This window comes from Danio rerio, chromosome 9, assembly GCF_049306965.1.
Source record: "Danio rerio strain Tuebingen ecotype United States chromosome 9, GRCz12tu, whole genome shotgun sequence".
Lineage (NCBI taxonomy): Eukaryota > Metazoa > Chordata > Actinopteri > Cypriniformes > Danionidae > Danio > Danio rerio.
The window spans coordinates 2441960-2462500 of NC_133184.1; the positions used below are offsets into that span (position 1 = coordinate 2441960).

The following is a 20541-nucleotide window of genomic DNA, read 5'->3' on the forward strand; positions in this document are numbered from 1 at the left end:
ATTTAATTATTGACACAATAATTAAATAATTTAGAGCTTTTTGTTGCTGTATGTAAGATTTGGACTACAAAATAAAATTCAGTAAAAACTGCAGCTGTGGTTGCTGGAATTTTACAGTAAAAATATAATGGAAACATATTTTAAATTAACATATGTGGTTAATTTATATTCATACACCAGTGTTTTAAAGCACTAACGTACACAACATAGTTTTGTTGCAAAGACAAAAACACAAGCTGATGTGTATGAAAAAGTCACGTAATATAAACAACCGATGCTCAATACAGACATCTTTTTACACTTAAGTAATGCAGGAAAAAACTAAATATTAGCATTACATGTAACATACAACTGTAATGTAAATCACTAATGAGAAAAAAAACTAAAAACAACCACTGTAATGTCAACAAAAAAGCATTAAAAGTGAAGTGTCATGCAGCAAACACAGTGAAAGTGAAATTGCTGTTATTAACCGTATATATATCAAGAAAACATACCGTTTTTATTTTTAGTTTGTTTTGTTTGGATTTTTACTGTAGCAATTTTACTAGACATTTTTTACAGTGTATCATGTATTTTTTGCGTTGGGGAGACCAAATGCATCAGAACGGCAAAGTCACTCGCTGTTTTCAAGAAACGACTAAAAACTCAACTATTTAGTCTCCACTTCACTTCCTAATCTGCAATTGCCTCTCTAGATATACCACTAACTGTACTCAAAAAAAAAAAAAATTACTAATGCTTTCCTTCTTAGACTTTACAGACCTGAAACTTGCCTACAGCACTTATTCATTGTTGCTCTTATAGTTGTGTAAATTGCTTCCTTGTCCTCATTTGTAAGTCGCTTTGGATAAAAGCATCTGCTAAATGTCTAAATGTAATGTAATGTTAATGTCCCCACAAGTATAACAGTACCAGTAAATATTGACCTTGTGGGGACATTGTTTATTTATTTATTTTTTGGTCTCTGTGAGCAAACCGGCTCATAAATTACAGAGAATTAAGTGTTTTGATCAGGTAAAATGTAGATTGCTTCCTCTGAGGATTGTTGTACAGGGGTAAAATGTAATAGTTTTTAGAGTAGAATAGTAGAGTAGAAACATCATTGCGTCTGTGAGAAGTCCCCATGAAGATAGCTGTACATGTGGCCGTGTGTAAGTAAACTGGGGTCTGTGAGTGTGCTCGATTGTCAACCATGATTATTTCTGACTTCTCATCTAAGCCACGGGGCTCATTAAATCAAGCAAAAGAAGTCTGACATTTGTAGAACAGACAGAGATTCAGAGCTTCTTTCAATGCCAAATCAACAGTGGATGACTTACGAATGGACCCTAGTGAAATATTCTAGAAGTACGGCTGGGTCAACTGCGTTTAGGTCCCCATATCAACTCTTCTTATTATTTTTAGTGATTTATATTTAGGTGAAAGAAACGCATGAATGATGAATCTGCAGTCTTTTTTTAGAGGGAGGTCACAATGTCAAATTCCCCCTAATGTTTATAGTCGTATTGTAGGCTTTAGAACAGGGTGATCACGGGTTTTAAACATTGTTGTGAGCAAAAAGTTGCAGAAACGCCTGATGTATCAAATGTGATACAAAATAAATATCATAAAAAATGTAAATGACAGGATTTATTTTTGATTTTGCTAGATGCTTTAATAAACACCTGAGCTCATAAGATCCTCGAGCACGGGGCTCCCTCCCGTTTACAAGGCGAGAGGGGAGTTTGAGCTCAGGTAGATCTGGAGAACTCCCCTGCTGTAGTTGCTAATGAACAGATAGTGATTGCTCTTAAGAGATAACTACTGACTTGGAGCATGTCTCTGGTGCGGTTTGGATTAGTCAATCAACTTTAGCTGCATGTTTTTGGATGGTGGGAGGAAACCGGGGAACCAGGGGATAACCCACATGAGAACGGGGAGAACGTGTTAACGGCCAACAGAAACGTCAGCTGGCTTGGTAAGGATTAGAATCAGTGACGTTCTTGTTGTGAGGCAACAGTGCTAACCACTGGGCCACCGTGCCATCCATCTAGGAGAGGAGGAGTAGGGGTGGAAGGGGGGATTCTTCAAGACGAAGATGACTGTGATACAGGCTTTCAGACTCAACGATTGACAGAGGGTGTGTCTGAAGTTGGGGCTGACGCGATCGTCATAGCAGCGTTAGCCAATGAAATTAGTCAGCAATAGGCCACAGTCTGGGCTGGTGTATTTGCATACAGCGATCTGATTGGCTGACGCTTCCGACGCCACTTGAAAAGTTGAGCAAGTCCCAACTTTTTCAACGAGCAATGCCTCTGAAGCGGCGCAGACGGATCCACAATGCAGTTCGGCAACGCCTGACGTCACCCATTCAAACTGAACGGGCAGCGTTGACGTTGACGCCCCGTGTTAATAGGGCGTGAATCATGGGAATGTCTGTTAAAGTTCAGATTTTCCAACTCAAGCAATTTGCACATTTAACGCATCAAATGCTCAATATGCGCTACTTAGAATTGCGTCATTCCCCCAGTCACATGTGCGTATATTTAAATATTTGCATTGACTTAATATGTAAATCACTCATGCTTGACGCTTCATCCGCATCTGCTGAATGCACCATTAAATTCTGCAGCCATACTGGCGAGATGCATCTCTAGTTTTAACATCATTTGTTGAGCAGACATTCCATAATGTTTTTACATTATGTGTCAACATTAGATGTAACATAAAACTCTAATGAAAAAACAAACTTAAGAACCACAGCAGTGTAAAAAAAACAACACAATCTCACAGCAATTCGTTACATTTTCATTTAGTGGCTAATTCATATTAATTCGTACAATCTAATTCATACATTTCAGTACGATTTGCTCATCCCACAATGACGGTTGGGTTTAGGGGTGGGGTTAGGTGCCACGCCTCCTTTTTAAAATCATACAATTTCGTACGACTGAACTTATACGAATTAGCCACTAAACTGCCAAAACGTAAAATACTTACGTTTTCTCATGAGATCAGGCTGAAAAAAACACATAAAAAGTGAAGTGTTATGCAGGAAATTCTGGGAAAGTCAATTTACGGTTGTTAACTGTATATATTAGGGAAACTTGCTGTTAAGCCGTTTTTGTTATTGTAGTATATTTGAAGTTTTTTACAATTGAAACCACAACCGATTTCTACAGTAAGTATTGAAAAGGATATCTACTACTTAAAGAAGGTTTATTCTCGAAAGGTATTCCTGGAAACAGACAAGATAGGGCCATACAAATGTAAACACCAAAGCAAGTTTGTTTTATAGAACCTAAATCCAAAAGGGTAATAAAAAACCTGAAGATGTGATTGGTGGAGTTGAAAATGACCCGGGTTTGATGTCATCATATCTCTCCGTCACACTTACTGTAAAATTCCCTGTAGTCTATGAATAACTCCAGCCCTTCATAACATCTATTCATCATGAGCACTTGTACTGTTTAATTCATGGGTTCTTTGAGCACAGCAGTAAATATTAGAGCTCAAGTTTTCCATTGTGCTCTTCTGAATCATGAATGAGGCTCTATATTAAACTCTTTTTGTTTAGTTGAACACTCAAGTGTGCATCAGTGAATGTGGGAGTTTCAGTCTGATGAATCATTCATTTGGGTAGTTTAGGAGCTGTAGTTTCCAGAAATCAGTGCTAATGTTGTTCAGTGGAATAGCCCTAGCCCTAACCCTAATAAGCCTCAGATGATCTTTCTGAAATAGTATGTGTCTGTCTGTCTTTTTTTTAGCCTGTTTAAGATTGCTCTTTAGTGGAATAACCCTAACCCAAACCTTATTAAGCCTTGGATGCTCTGTCTAAAATATTATGTGTATGTGTTTTTGTGTGAGTGTGGCCGCACTGATTATTCTCATGACTCGTTTTTTTTTTCCTGTTTGAGATTGAAAGTCTGTCTGTGCATCAAAATTCTTTGTTTAGATGAACACTATAAGGTCTGCATCAGTGAATGTTAGAGTTTCAGTCTGATGAATCATTCATTCAGTGTTTTAGGAGCTCTTGATTTCAGAATCCAGTGCTAATGTTGTGCAGTGGAATAGCCCTAACCCTAATAAGCCTCTGATGATCTTTCTGAAATAGTCTGTCTGCCTGCCTGTCTGCCTGCCTGTCGGTCGGTCTGCCTGTCTGCCTGCCTGTCTGTCTGTCTGTAAGCGTGTCAAAATCCTCAACGCTTGTTTTCGCTATATAATTCAACTATTTTTGAGTTTATATTTCACAGTTATGAGTATTGTGTCAAAGTTCTGTCTTTTTTCTTAATTTTACAATCAAACACAATATTTTGGCAACTTCTTGGTCTGTTTGAGATCATTAACTTCTTGTTATTGTCATAATATTCCTCAGATTATTAAATCTAAAGATGATCTTGTCCGTAAACTGCAGGGTATTTCTATTTATTAACATTCAACACATTTTTTCTTGATATATATTTAACAAATTTATAAAATTATAGCTTTTTTTTGTCTTATGGAGATTTTCAGGTGAAAATTCTGCTGTTTTTACTTACAATTTGCTGTATCTTGCAAAGAAAAAAAGTATATTTATGGTACATCTATTATATATTCCTCATAATTGGTGTTTTGAAGTTCTTTTATACTCATTTGTCAGTCTCTAAATGAATAAATGTAAATAATTCCAGTATGTTTTCATTTCATTTTTATGCATGTCTTCAATTTACAAGCAAAATTGACTACTGATTAAAGTGCAAGCTGCTAATTTAAAGCTGTAAGAAGTTAAATCACAATTCTGAATTCATATTTAGCAATTCAATTCATTTTCTCTGAATTTTCAGATTTAAAATACCCAATGAGCTATGAGCAAACATGTATTTAATATTTTGTTAAATAATGTGTAAATAATTTAGTTTCAGTAACAATGCGCTCATTTTATTCGCCAACAACACATCTTTTATTCATTTTTTTTTGAGTAAAAATTGCTCTAGAAAAGAGTTAGCACTGTAAAAACACTAGTAAACATGAAAACCTTTAATGCTTTAATTCCTTAAAAACTTTTTGTTATCAAATTGTGTTACGAAAGCCAATTATGAAATTGTGTTATGAATAAAAACCTAAAAGTTAACCTTCAAACACATTAAATACAATGTCATACTTGCGCTTAAAGAGACAGTTCACCCCAAAAAGTGGAAACGTCCTCATTTTTTATTCACACTCAAGTGGTTGTAAACTTTTACGAGTTTAGATAACGAAAACCAGATATTCTGAAAAACATTGGAAGAAATTGACATCTATAGGAATAAAAATATTAAAGAAGTCAATTTCTGGATTTTCCAGCAATATTTAGTATATTTCCTTTGTGTTCAACAGAGAAAGTCAAACAGATTTAATAAAAAAGGGGATTATTTTTGGTGAACTATCCCTTTAACAAGTTTTAAATGCAGCAATCGCTGTACTAATTATCATTAACACACATTGGCATTTCCACACAGTATGAGAATAACTATTGTAACTAATGCTTCACACCTATTGAGCCTTAAACCCATTAGAACAACCTGTACACTGGTTAAGTGTTTAGACTTTAATGCAGGGGTCGCCAATCTTGGTCCTGGAGGGCCGGTGTCCCTGCAGGGTTTAGCTCTAACTTGCTTCAACACACCTGCCTGGATGTTTCAAGTATACTTAGTAAGACCTTGATTAGCTTGCTCAGGCGTGTTTAATTAGGGTTGGAGCTCAAATCTGTAAGACACCGGCCCTTCAGGAACAAGTTTGGTGACCTCTGCTTCAATGTATTGGCTTTTGTTTACAGCTGCACTCTTAAGCTTTAATCTGTTTTTGTAAACTTCAAATTAATTATTTGGAAAATCTTTAGACTAATTCTAAAGTCTGTCTGACTGACTTCAGTCCAAATGAATGGGTGAAAGGGACCAGAATGATGGGATGCGTTTTAGATACTTGAGTAACGTTCACTGTGATGAAGAATGGGTTAAAAACGCTGCACTGTCTCCAGTGTGTGTGTCTGTCCTTGCTCTGCTGTCATGCGGGGGAGACGGGAACCAAAGAGTTGCATAACACAATCGATCAGCAGGACACTGTGTGACACTTAGAGGAAGCGAACAGGAAATTTTGTGTGTGTGTGTGAGAGAGAAAGATTTTAAGGTACATTGCGTATCCAAGATAACCCTATTATTTTTCAGTTTTTATTAAAAAAAAAAGTTATATCTGTAAAAATAATGCTTGTTTGTGCGTTTAGGGACATTTTGTTTTAAGAATATAAACTTAAAGACTCCCACTATAGCTATTTTTGACTGTCTCCGCCTCCTGAATCCATTTTAATACAAGTCTTGAAGCAATACAAGTTTAAGGAACAGCAAATTATAACTTCTAGTTGATCATTTGGTATGAGAAGTGGCTAATATTAAAGGTAAAGGCCTCTTGATTTTGCTTATTTGAGCACAATAAAATATGGTCATGCCTTGATTATTAATGATTTCATTAGGACAGTAAGGTCTGACTCTGCTTAGACTAAAGTGTCATCACTGAACAGAAATAATGTCCAGTATAGAATATAAAGTCCTGCTGCAGTGGAGACAGAATGAATATTGTGTCTGACTCCATCATGAGCTTGGAGGACTGCATCCATACATCTCTGACATGACTCAAATCACTGATTAATAAAGTCATCTGGAATGAAGAAGAAAGCCTTCCTGCAGGACTCCCAGAGTTCATCAACATTCTTTGTGTTCATCTTCAACGCCTCCTCCTCCATTTTACCCCAGACATGCTCAATAATGTTCATGTCTGGTGACTGGGCTGGCCAATCCTGGAGCACCTTCTTTGCTTTCAGGAGCTTTGATGTGGAGGCTGAAGTATGAGGAGCGCTATCCTGCTGGAGAATTGTCCCTCTGCTGTGGTTTGTAATGTAACGGGCAGCACAAATGTCTTGATACCTCAGGCTGTTGATGTTGATCATCCACTCACGCCCCCAATACTGAAAAAATACTCATAATAATACAGCTTTTCTCTGTCAATTAAATCTGTTGTCTGTTGAAATTCAAAATTTTTAACCCAACTGGTTGAGTTATTAAATAAATAACCCAGTAAAGGTTAAAAATAACCCAACAAAGCATATTAACATTTTTTTATATACAAAATATTTTTAACTCAACCGTTGGGTTAAATAAATAACTCGGCGTTTTTTAGAGTGTATATTTATTTCTTTGTTTTTCTAAATGCTAAGTTTTTTTTAGAGAATGTACGAGTGTTATTGCAGTATTATATATAATCTGAAACGTCTCTACAGCAGTTTAAAGCTCTCTCTCCTGCCTGTTGTGTATACAAGCATTGATAAAGATGATGATGATGATGATGATGGTGTGGGTAAAAACCTGCCTCTTCCTTCCGGTCTGCGATTATTCCTCATATATGGAGCGTTTGATGGCCTGCGCTGTGATTATGCATCACCGTGTCCTTATGTAAACGTTATATAACATCATAACCACCCACATCACTGCGAGAGTTCAGACTCTTGCTCAAACTTCAGAGTGTGTTTCAGGCCAGCGCTGGAATTAAGCCCTTTTAATGATTCAAAGCCCTGTTTAAACTCTATATCGCAGATATCTCTGAATGACGCTCAGAGATAGATGGAGGATATCGAGGAAATGAGATCGGGTCATTCTGCAAACTCAAGAGCGCATTTAAAACATTTTACATAACCGTTTTCAGTGCTTTGCCTGGTTTGGCTTTGCTTAAATGAGGCTTGTGTTCATGAGAAGAAGTGGGTGATGCTGATAAAAGGCACATTCATGGCCAATGCTTATTATGCTTGCTGTTTTGAAATTTTAGTGAATTACACTGTAAATATCAGAACTCAAAAGGTCCTGTTCAGCCTAAAGAGAGCATTTGATGATCTTTACTCAACAAAAAGTATTAATTAAAACTCACATTTAAGTCTTAAGATTAGCACGGTGCATTTTTAAAAGCACCTATCACGCAAAATCAAGTTTTGTAAGCAGTTTGGACTGAACCGTGTGTAATATAGTGTGTTAACAGTCATATTAGACTGATATAAACACTTAGGGCCCTATCATACACCCGGCGCAGTGTGGCGCAAGGCGTGGCGCAGTAGTCTTTTGGTAGTTTCAGCTTGGCGCAAGAGTTGTTTTGAGGCGTTGCGCTACGCTGTTTAAATAGCAAATGCATTAGCGCTCATTTGTGCGCCCATAGGCGTTCTGGTCTAAAAAGGAAGCGTTCTGAGGCGGACCGCTGGCGCGTTGCTATTTTGAGAAACTAAAATAGATTTTTCATTAGACCAAAACTAACCCGGTCTAAACTCCAGCGCAGAGTTGCGCCTCACTTACACACTGCTTAATACACACAAGAGAGCAATAGGCAAATATCTTTACATATGAAAAAATTTAAATATTAAGGATATATATAGGATATAATAAGAATAGATATAGGATATAAATATAAAGGATTAAAATATTACAAAACATATTATTTTCTAGCCTACAGAAATATGAAAAACCACTGCTTTAATGCCTTCTTCATCTCGGGAGGCTTTTTCAGTTCATTCATAACAATTTGCTTTTGTATAATGTTATTATTATTAGCAGTATTATTTATTATATCCATATTTATATTTGTTTTATTAAAAACAAGCTTAGATTTGCCCACCTGCAGGTTTTAGACCATATGGGGCACAGCATGTGTATTAACTCAGGTTTTTGAGCACATTTTGTTATTATTATTCATTTATTCGTTTGCTGGAAATTAGAACTGAATTTAGAAATAATTCTGAAACGAATATTTGCGCTTAACAAACAAAATTATTTATTTATAGACTAAATTATGTCTGTGCGTAAAGGTTTCCCTATCCAGGAGCGAAAGTGAAAGTAGATTATTTATCTCTCATTCTCACGCAGTAGATGCTCTGTTTAACTGTTTTCTGTTAATAAACTGTCAACTGTTTGCTTGTGAAATGCTCATTTTTTCCACTTAGACTTACTTTGCGTCCTGTAAATAGCGAATGCGCTCTTGGCGCGACGCAGCTGACTCTTAAAGGGAATGGGAGATGACACTCTTAATTGGTTTATTCTTAAAACACACCTATATCTCATTAAGAAAATAAGCTCAACCCTGTTAGACCATGCGCCGAAGCGCAAGGCAGATTTCCTGTCCTTAAATTAGCAAAAACGCATCCTGACACGCCCTAAAAGCATTTGCGCCCTGCATTTTGCACTCTGCGCATGGACCGTCAAAATAGAGCCCAAAAAGTCTGTTTGTTTTTAAATTTCCTCATGTTAAAATAGGATCCAAATCAGGGCTGGGCAATTGACCTAAAATCAAAATCGTGATAACTTAAACATTTTAACTCATAACCTTTTGCCCTCATAGTTCACTGACAAGTTTTAGACCGTAAATATGCTCAAATATTACAAGTCAGTAATATTACAAGTTCGAAAATCAGTATGCGAGAAGTATCCGGATGAGTTACTACTTCCGGCAAGATTCTGAAGTGCGCATCCCATGCATGCTGCGCTATCCCATGATGCCCCGCGAGAGAATTCATTAATGGCAGTGAAGCGATGCAACTGACGTGAGTAGGTCACGTGACCATGACAAAATGACGTCTGAATTCCATTCATACTTCTTCCATTCATAAGCTGCGTCCCAAATGGCACGCTATGCACTCATGCACTATGCACTTATGTACTTACACACTCAACAGGATAGCATATGTATGTAGTGTTGGCCCAAATGGCACACTAATGTTTTTTTACTAAGCAGATATTCAAACCGTTTCCCTGATGACGTTTGACGGTTGCCAAATCAGTGAAATAAACGACCGAATTATCAAATAATACCTGCCGTGAGTATCGCCGCATTCACCATCGGGAGGCGCTATAATCACTCTCGTAGGAGAATTTTGCTTTCACCATCCAAAATAAATAAAGTTATCCAACATGTGCGTCCGATAGCTCTGCACCTTCCGCTACGTAAGCAAACCTGCGGTCGTTGAGTGCGTGAAGTGTCCATCATTACACACTTCATTTTACCAGCTGAATGAGTGCATCATCTGGGTAATTAAAGTGCTCTTATTATTTTTACACACTACTTACACTATTTATACTACTAAATGGCGTAGAATAGTGCACAAGTATGCGATTTAGGACGCATCTATACTGTATAGAACGTACTTTTCTAACAGCCGAGTTAGAAATTTAAATGCAGTACCTACTGAGTAGTAGGTGGTTTCGGACTCGGCGTCTGTTTGTGGGTGTTAAATCAGGTTTATTTTGTACAATGGGCTTTAAATCTGAACTTCTATAACCCCCGGAGAATCATCAGTGTATCAGTGATCACTGATTGGTTCTTGTACTAGAAGGCGGGGCTTCATTCGCCATATTGAGCGTTACACTTTCCCCATTCAAAACTATACAAGTGACACATCTTGTGTATTCTGTAGTTTGAGCATAGCTAGACCCACACCAGCAGTCTACCAGCAGAATTCAGAAGAGATGTGATGAACTGTGGAAGCAGAATAATCTGAGCACAGCTGCTGCAGCTCACAAGACACACGTTTGATTGCGCGTTAGCACCGGTTTGGAATAATAATGGACCTCCAGTGACCACTTGTGATGGGATTGATGAAAAGCTAAACCCGGGTGGACACTAGGCCACAGATCAGCAGATGTGATGTGGCCAAATTGTGCATGTGTGTTTTCCTCAGTCTCTCTAGGCTAATATGGGGAAAGATCTTGTGTTGTGTGTGTGCATGTGTGTGTGAGTCTCGCTCCAGCAGATGGACTGTCATTTGTGCAGAAGAAAGGAAGCAGCCTTGAATTATCCATTCTTCGCCCGTTTATGGCCAGACGCATTTCCGAGAAAGCAGAAAGATCAATCTTGTCAATTAGAGCTCAGACAGAGAGCGCACTTCCTGCCAGACCCCAGCATGCATTGCGTTCCGCAACCGCAATCTTCAATTGTGCGCAGGGAGAGTTTGTATATCAGAAATGCTGCCGCGTGTGAATTCACCTGACGCAGGTACCCAGTCACAGTACGAAGGCTCCAAAGGGTCTGCTGGGGAACGGGCACGGCTGGAGATTTGCCATTTCATCTCGGCTCCTGCAGTTGCACGTTCTCTGCCTGTGTTTGGCTTTTTGATCTGGAAGCCAGCAGGCGGAGGTCTCCATTTGGGCTCTTTACTGGAGTGAATTGCAGTCCTGTGGTATTGATCAAAGGGAAACGCATGCCGGCGTGTCTGAATCCAACATACAGCTTTCAGCAGAGGATGAACAGTCCAGCTGAGATGAGAGAGAGGAAGAGTGCATTCGATATGATTAAAGTTCAGCTCAAACTGCGCACTGAAGCGTTCACTTCTGAACAGCGTCCAATTGTAGCTGGATAAATATCGCAGAAATTTTATATCACAATATATTTTTTTCATTTCGGTTGATATGATATCATTCTAATATCAATATTAAATTGAAATGCTCAGGCTGAAATCATATATATTAATCTGCTAATTCAATACTATGCTGATACTTGTGTGCTGATCCGACATACAGTGTTGAGTTAAGAATTATTCGCCCCCCTTTGATTTTTTTCTTTTTTAAATATTTCTCAAATTATGTTGAACAGAGTAAGGAAATTTTCACAGTATGTCTGATAATATTTTCTTCTGGAGAAAGTCTCATTTGTTTTATTTGGGCTGGAATAAAAGCAGTTTTTATATTTTTAAAAACGATTTTAGGGACTATTATTAGCCCCTTTGAGCTATTTTTTTTTCGATGGTATAACAAACCATTGTTATACAATAACTTGCCTAATTACCCTAACCTGCTTAGTTAACCTAATTAACCTAGTTTAGCTTTTAAATGTCACTTTAAGCTGTATAGAAGTGTCTTGAAGAATATCTAGTCAGATATTATTTACTTTCATCATGGCAAAGATAAAATAAATCAGTTATTAGAGATGAGTTATTAAAACTATTATGATTAAAAATATGTTGAAAAATCTTCTCTCCATAAACAGAAAATAAAAAGGGGGTTTAATAATTCTGACTTCGACTGTATGTACTGTGATAATTGAGTTTTGCAGTTTATAAAATGGTTGTTATTCCTACCCGGGCTCATTGTGGAAACGTAGCCCCACGGACATTTGTGAAGACTGCGAAATACGTCCCGGGAGGTACGTATTCGAGCAGTTTTTGTTTTCACAAATCCGCGAGAGGCCGCTGTGCGCGCTTTTTCGCGTCTCGAACGACTCTCGGGAGCGTGCGCTGTTTGAGCCCGCGCTGTTCTTGCATGAAAAGTCGTCGGAGGCCGATGTGGAGCGACCGTCCGTCCGACTGACTGGCTGAACGACTGAACAATAGGCCGGCCAATCGGCCGACCCAGCCGCCCTCCTCTTCCTCCTCCTCCTCCTCCTCCTTCCCTAAACCCAAGCGACGGTTTGCAAAAGCCGTCCAGAAAAAGCAAAAAAAAGCAAAAGCCCTTGTCTTTGATTTTGGCCACGTTTTCAGTTCTTGCCCTTATTTTTTGGATTCTGTTTTTCATCTTACCTGATTTCTGGAACCCCACGGGGATTTCTGGTCCCCGTGGCCGGCTCCTCCTCCTCCGGGCCTCCGCTCCGCCGACGTAACGATGCGAGCTAAGCGTACAAACTGGTTACAGCGGGAAAGCCCTCCACACAGAGGCGAGCCGTCAGCCGGCGAGTAAAAGGAGGAGCGGAGCCGGCTCACACTGCCCCGCAGCGTTCGCTGAACGTGGCCATACATACCTCCGGCCACGTAAATCGCGGTCTCCAGAAACGTCCGCGGGGCTACGTTTCCAGAATGAGCTTGGGTTGTGTTATTCGATATTTCACTTTATTGCTTTTTTTTTTTTTTTTTTTTTTTTTTGCACATTGAAGATTAGACAATGGAAAATACTTAATCGTACCCTTAGAGAGACTGTATGATGGCTTATTAACAAAAACAAAGGTCTCTATCTGAAATTTAATTCTATGAGAATACTGTACAAGTATCTGTTAATTAGCAGTTTCTGTATTTTCTGTGTTTTCTGTTTATTTACGGTTGTGAATTGCATTATGGGATGTTGATTACGGTTGGGCGATGGAGACATATTTGGCATCGTACGATATCTAATGTGAAACATCGCGATGGACGATGGCATCGTCGTCGTAGGCGGTGGTGAATTATTTATGAATAATTAACTAATTCATAACAAATTAATTATTTGTAGCCTACTATTTCAACTATCTGACCTGCATGATCTTTGATTTACCCATAACCAAATCTTAAATTAATAGAAATAAGTTACACACAAATGACCACCTGTCAGTCAGTTTTTCTGAGGACTCTGGCATGAGTAGGCAGAGTGATCTGTGTCGTTATAATATAGTGTGGAATAAGGGCTTTTCAGAAATGATACGTGAAACGCCAGTGTGGATCGTTTTCAATTTTTAATGAGTCAGGACCTCGGTTTAACGTCTCATCCATAAGACGGCGCTCACTGAGCAGTATAGAGTCCTCATCAATATACTGGGGCATTAGGACCCACACATGCAGGTTGAGCGCCCTCTGCTGGTCTCTCTAACACCACTTCCGGCAGCAACCTAGCTTTCCCATCGGGTCTCCCATCCAGGTACTGCGCCTGCACAGCCCTTCTTAGCTTCAGTGGGCGACCATGTGAGAGTTGCAGAGAGCTAGCTGCAGGCTAACAGAGCTTTCATTATAAAGCTAAGCATTTTAATGTCATCTACCTAAAGACTTATTGGCAGATTTAGAGCAATACGTTATATTTATGTAAGCAAAAGCTATGTCAAAATATTAGAAATGTTCTTTAAAGTCATATCACCGTTATCAAAAACAAATTATTTAGCGATTATATTTTGATGTTGAAGTATTGTCCAGCCCTAATGTGCATCAAGATAATTATTTGTATTTTTAAATCAAATTTGATCATATCATTTTATTTTAAAAGTAACAATTGTTAGCCCTTAAATGGGCTATTGTAGATTTTGAGGCAGACTGAAGTGGAGGTAATGTAAGCAGTGTTGTCGATCAATGCCATGCAGAGCATCAGGCAGATATCAGATAATTAATCATCCTAGCTAATAAATCAGTGTATCACTGGCGTACAGTATAATAATAGCACATAAACACAGACACTGCTCACACATAATCTCTGTCTGATCTTTTTGGGATTCATCCAGAGTCATTTGGCCGATGCTGTCACTGTGATTTATGAAGGCAGATTGGAGAGTCTGCTGTGTGTGTTAGCGTGTGTGTGCGCGAGCGAGAAGACACATGTGCATGTATGAAATCGGAAGTTGATTTAATTACACACAGAACAGGTTCAGACCTGGTGAATCCCGGCATTCCAATAAGAAATTCCCTATTAATGATTTTAATAATAATATTAATGATAATAAGAAATGTTTTAGTCGCATGTTTAAAAATACACATTTTTAAGGGTTGTTTAAAGGGCTAGCTCATTTTTACATTCCAGTGCTCTACTTTTCCATTGTTTTTCTTTGTAAACACGCATTTGACGTGTATTGGGGCTGCCGGATATATAATTTCAGCATCGATATCGCAATGTACGCATCCGCAATAGTTACATGGCAGGGTATGCAATGTTCAGTCTGAATTATAGTTGACCATAGATATATACATTAGATGTCGCCTGGCCTATAGTTGTCTATTGGACGGAATGCGTCAATAGCGCCGCCATCTTGCTACAGTGTAGCGCTTTGAAATGAATGCGGGACCAAGGTACAGAGGAGGACTGTGGCCATCCAAAGCCAGAGATATACACATATACACATTTATCTATGATCGGGAGTTTTCCTGGATGTTAGTATGTAATTTTTTTTCTAATTACGGAAATTATAATTTTACATCACTTTTCTACATTGATGGATCAGTGACCGCACGGGCATTCCTGACAAAAAGCTTGTGTTTCTGTGTACAGAAATGTACTATTCACCCTCTCTGTTAAATGTGATCTAGTCATGTCCTGAAACACAGCTCCTCTCCTGCTTTCACTTCTCATACTGACGGAGAGAGCGATTCGTTTGTGAATGAATCCCCCGAACGACTCTTTCACTAACGTTAGCTGACAATAATACAAGTTTCTGGCAGCGCAGCATCTCGTTGTCATATTTCTTTTGCATTGTTTGCTGATTTTATTTAACAAAACTAGCAGAAGCCGAGTGTTTAGTGCGAGATGGAGCTGCTTTGCCTTATGGTAAATGCAGTAAGTGACTGTATTATCATCAATAACGTGACCTGATTAGCACAAAAGTTCAGAACATACATAAACAGAAAAAAACTTAACCATACCTATGAAATATTCTGCCTTTGTGCTTTGTTTTCTTTGTTTGCTCGTTACTACACCCATAGACAACACTAAAGTCCCGCATCTTCACGTAATAACACTGTCTTGGCTAGTGCGGTTGAATGACATTTGTCCTGGGAGCACTGTACCAATGTGGCGGCGCTATTGACGCATGCTCAGGGTCCCTATGCGATATCTAGTGTATATATATCTATGATAGTTGACAAGGAACCACAGAGTTGTATTTAATTCTATTTATACAGAAAAAACATTCTCACTTTGAATTCTCTAGTCCAAATATCTACATATTAAAGCGAAAACACAGTTCTTTTACTTTCCCTATTGCCAGATCATTTTGCTTGTTTTATGGAAAAACTTTGGCTTATTTGTTTTATTTTGGCTAGAGTAAAAGCAGTTTTATTTTTTTTAAACACAATTTTAAGGACAAAATTATTAGCCCCTTTAAGCTAAATTATAGTCTACAGAATAAACCATCGTTATACAATAACTTGCCTAATTACCCTAACCTGCCTAGTTCACCTAACTAACCTAGTTAAGCCTTTAAATGACTCTTTAAGCTGTATAGAAGTGTCTTGAAAAATATCTAGTCAAATATTATTTACTGTCATCATGACAAATGGAAAATCTTCTCTGTTGAACAGAAATTAAGGGAAAAATAAACGGGGGGTCTAATCATTCAGGGGGGCTAATAATTCTGACTTCAACTGTATATATATATATATATATATATATATATATATATATATATATATATATATATCAATCCCAAAATGATTTTTCCTCCCAAGCTGCGCATCCCGAATTCCCAGTGTGGGCTGTGTTTGTGCCGCATCCGTGCTTTTATTAGAGGCGTGTGTGTGTGTGAGCTCAGAGCTGATCCGTGACTCATTCACCTCTCATTACCGTCCCACTCCTTATCTTCCCCCACGCGCACTCGCTCTCTCACTCCTTATCTCACTCTATCAGCCTCTCTCCCTGCCCACTCATGCACTGGATTGGTCGGTTGGTTGCTGAGGGGGCGGGCCCAGCTCGGCTGTGATTGGCTGCTTTGAGCTGTGTAAATCAGTCGTTGGGTCTCTCTCTCTCTTTTGCTCCAGTGAGGATATCTGCTGCTCCCAGGCAGGACGGGGATTAACTCAACAACTCATCTCATCTGCATATAGATGCACAGAGAGGCTCTTCACACACACACATTCAGGAATTTCTATCTGGACTATTTTGGACGTTCATATCGGTGTTTTGTTTGCTTATATTTTGCGTTCTCTGACCAAAGATGTTGGAGATCCTATTGGGAGTTTTGATATAATCGGTCTGTTTTTACTGCTGTGGAATTGCTGCAAGATGCCGTCCCGCTATTAGAAGTTTTAATTAGTTTATTTTTTAATCAGTGTGGGTTTTTTTTTTGGTGTGTAATTGCTGCATGATGCCGTCCCGTGAGTCGTACGTGCTCCGCAAAGAGGAGAAGTCTCTGGTGCACAAGGCCAAGGCGGAGGGCAAGGATCAGGGGATGGTGGCGGCCGCTCTGGGGATGAAAATGAGTCCTCAGAAACCTCCGGCCGCTCTCTGGCAGCCACTCAAACTGTTTGCTTATTCGCAGCTCACGTCGCTGGTCCGCCGAGCCACGCTGAAGGAGAGCGAACGCGTGCCCAAATACGAGAAAGTCCACAACTTCAAGGTAAGACCTCATGGTTTACTTATGGGGTTGTTTGGGGAGGTTTGGTAGGGATTTTTGCATGTGTGAGAAGGTTTGAGGGATGATAATAATAACAATAGTAATAAAATAATAATAATGATGATAATAATAGGTGACGCAGTAGGTAGTGCTGTCGCCTCACAGTAAGAAGGTCGCTGGTTCGAGCCTTGGCTGGCTCAGTTGGCGTTTCTGTGTGGAGTTTGCATGTTCTCCCTGCGTTTGCGTGGGTTTTCTCCGGGTGCTCCGGTTTCCCCCACAGTCCAAAGACATGCGGTACAGAGAAATTGGGTAAGCTTAATTGTCCGTAGTGTATGAGTGGGAATGAGTGTGTATGGATGTTTCCCAGAGATGGGTTGTAGCTGGAAGGGCATCTGCTGATTAAAACATAAGTTGCTGGATAAGTTGGCAGTTCATTCCACTGTGGCAACCCCTGATTAATAAAGGGACTAAGCCAAAAAGAAAATGAATAATAATAATAATGTTTTTTGGCAGGATTTTGCATGTGTAAGAAGATTTGATGGATAATTATAATAATAAAAATAGCAATTATTTTGTTAATTTGCCAAAAATATTTCCAGGTTTACTTTTAAATCAGTGTAGAACTAAGACAATTTTACCAATAATAATAAAAATTAAGAAATAAATAAGTAGTAATATTTATAATAATAATAAATAAATAAACGGGCAATAACAGTAATAATAATAATAATAATAATAATAATAATAATAATAATAATAATAATAAACAATTTTCTTAATTTACCAAAAATATTTCCAGGTTTAATTTTGAATCACCATTGATCTAAAGCAATTTCGACAATAATAATAATAGTAATAATAATAATAATATTAATAATAAATGTTCATAACAATTAAGTAATAATAATAAACAATTTTGTTAATTTACCAAAAAGTATTTAATTTAAGGGAAAAGCAAAATAAAATTGACAAAAATGTGAGGACTTTTATAATACAACAACAGCATAAACTAGTGAAATATATGTAATGAATCAGGGTAGAACTGAAATTATTTTATTGACAATAATAATAATAATAATAATAATAATAATAATAATAAAGTGACAATAATAAACAGTTTTGTTAATTTACCAAAAATATTTTCAAGTTTATTTTTGAATAAACTGAGACAACTGAACTAAGACAATTTTGAAATTAACAATAATTTAAAAATAAATAAATTTAATTATTTAAATAATTTAATTTTACCAAAAAAAAATTACATTTGGGGAAAAACATTCATTTGTTTGTTTGTTTGTTGTCAGAATTGTCTCAGTTGTACTCTGATTCGTTCACAGTATTTCAGAATTTTCCGTTGTTATTGCATTAAAAGTCTGCACATTTTTGTCAAATGTAATTTTTCTTTTTTCCCAAATTTTATTCTATTTATTTATTTATTTTTATTTTTTCTTATTTTATTCATTAAGTTCACATAATTGAGTTTGTGCTTAAGAACAAAAAGCTCTTTGACAAGATGAGAAAATAAACCTAGAAATATTTTTGCTATATTAACAAAATTATTTTTTATTATTATGAGGATTTATTTATTTATTTTCATTCATTTATTTTTTTCCAAAATTGTCTCAAGTTTACCCAGATGATACTTTGGTGGCATTATAGAAGTCTACAATTTTTTATTTTTTTTGTAAATTTTTTCTTTTAATTCTTTTTCTTTATATGTAATAGTGTTGTCACGATACTGGAATTCGATACCAATGACTACTGAAATGTTTAAAAACGTCCATTTCCCACGAACATTTGAGTGCTGTTGAGCACGTTTTTAAACAGCGCTGATTTGTCATTGTGTTCAAGTGCTCAACGGAAATGACTGGGACTGGCCGTGAAGATCATCAGTTCACTGAACTCACTGCTGTTTACTGAGTGTAAAAACGGATATAAGAACACTGGAGCGTTTTAAAACCGCGATTCAACAGCGGATCGCTCGTGTGATAGCTTATAGACCAATCATTTAATGGACATTTTTATATTCTGGTATCATGACAACCCTAATTTATATATTATTATATAAATATTATTAGTATTATTAAATATTTTTTCCTTTTTTTCATGCATCAAGTTCACATAAATGAGTTTGTGCTTAAGAACAAAAGTTCTTTACTAAAGAGATGGGAATATTTTTGGTATATTAACAATTATTTATTATTATTATTATTATTATTATTATTATTAACCCTCATTTATTGAAATGTATATCAGTCTTGCTGGTATGTGAGTCACGTCCAGAGGGAACATGTCATCAGATGTTATGCAAATCCCCCCAAATGTGATTTAAATACGTCCCGAGGGGTGTGTTGTTGCCGTGGCAGCGGGTGCAGGTTGCTGGAGTCAGTTAACACCATGTAAAGCATCAGTGTGTTGTTTAAGACTGCGCTCTTCAGGTGCAGATCAGGAAAACACAGCTAATAAACACATCTCCTGCTGCACTGGAGAGGACGACAGAGACAGGGAGGTTGTTTGAGGTGACAGATGGACAGATTAAGAACTGATAGAGGATTGGGAAACAACGCGGTTTCCTGATTTGGGTTTTATCATCAGGAGCAGGTAGAGACCCCCAGCCCCCCATCTGTGGTCCAGCAACCCTCACAGACTGCTGACTCCACAATCAGCCTTTCTGCTCTTTTCTTCTCTCACGCTTGCTTTTTTCTCTCGTCGTCGCATGCTAGATGCTCAGATACAGGATGATGACTGCTTTTGGTTAATTTCTGGCTAATATGTTTAGTGAATACTGGTTAATTAAGCTAATAATAGTTATTGTTTGGTTATAAACAGGGCTATCAGCATTTACACCGAACATTCCTTTAAAGACTGTAAATGGCATAGTGTAGTCAGTCAGATCATTTCAGAGAATTAAAAGTGGGATGATAGGAGTCGTGGATTTGCCAAAGAAAATATTGGATCATTAGTAAATAGTGTGTATGCGTTTTTAAATTTCCGTTCATTAATAAACTTAATTATTTGCAGAAGAATGAGAATCCTGGGTTTATCAAATGCATAATTATTTAATTATTACATAGTTATTTTATAGTTGCAGTCACTTTAATTACATGCATTCTCAAATTTTCATTAATAAACAAAAATAACTCGTCTGCAAACGGGCGTGAGAATCTTGTATTTATCATACATTATTAATATGTTATTACAAAGTTGTAACATAGGTAATACATAATTATATAGTAATAATTAGTCGCAGTAATTGCATGCATTCTCAAATTTCCAATAACAAAACCAAAAATCTGCAGAGTGGTAAGAATCCTGGGTTTATCATATATATTATTAATACGTTATTACATATTTATAACATAATTATTACTTATTATATAGTAATAAATAGTCACTTTAATTACATGATCAAATTTCCATTAATAAACAAAAAAAACTCATCAGCGAAGGTCAATCAAAATCCTGGGTTTATTTAATGCATTATTAATACTTTATTACATAGTTGTATCATAGGTATTATATGGTAATAGT

The 20541-nt window shown here is 37.4% G+C and overlaps 1 protein-coding gene across 1 annotated transcript in view; it reads left to right on the top strand.

Moving 5' to 3' along the window:
- chn1 (chimerin 1) overlaps positions 1–20541 on the top strand; it is a 96563-nt gene that overhangs the window by 42594 nt on the left and 33428 nt on the right. The window contains 1 exon segment of the mRNA NM_213000.1: positions 16936–17013. Coding sequence (NP_998165.1) covers positions 16936–17013 — 78 coding nt within the window.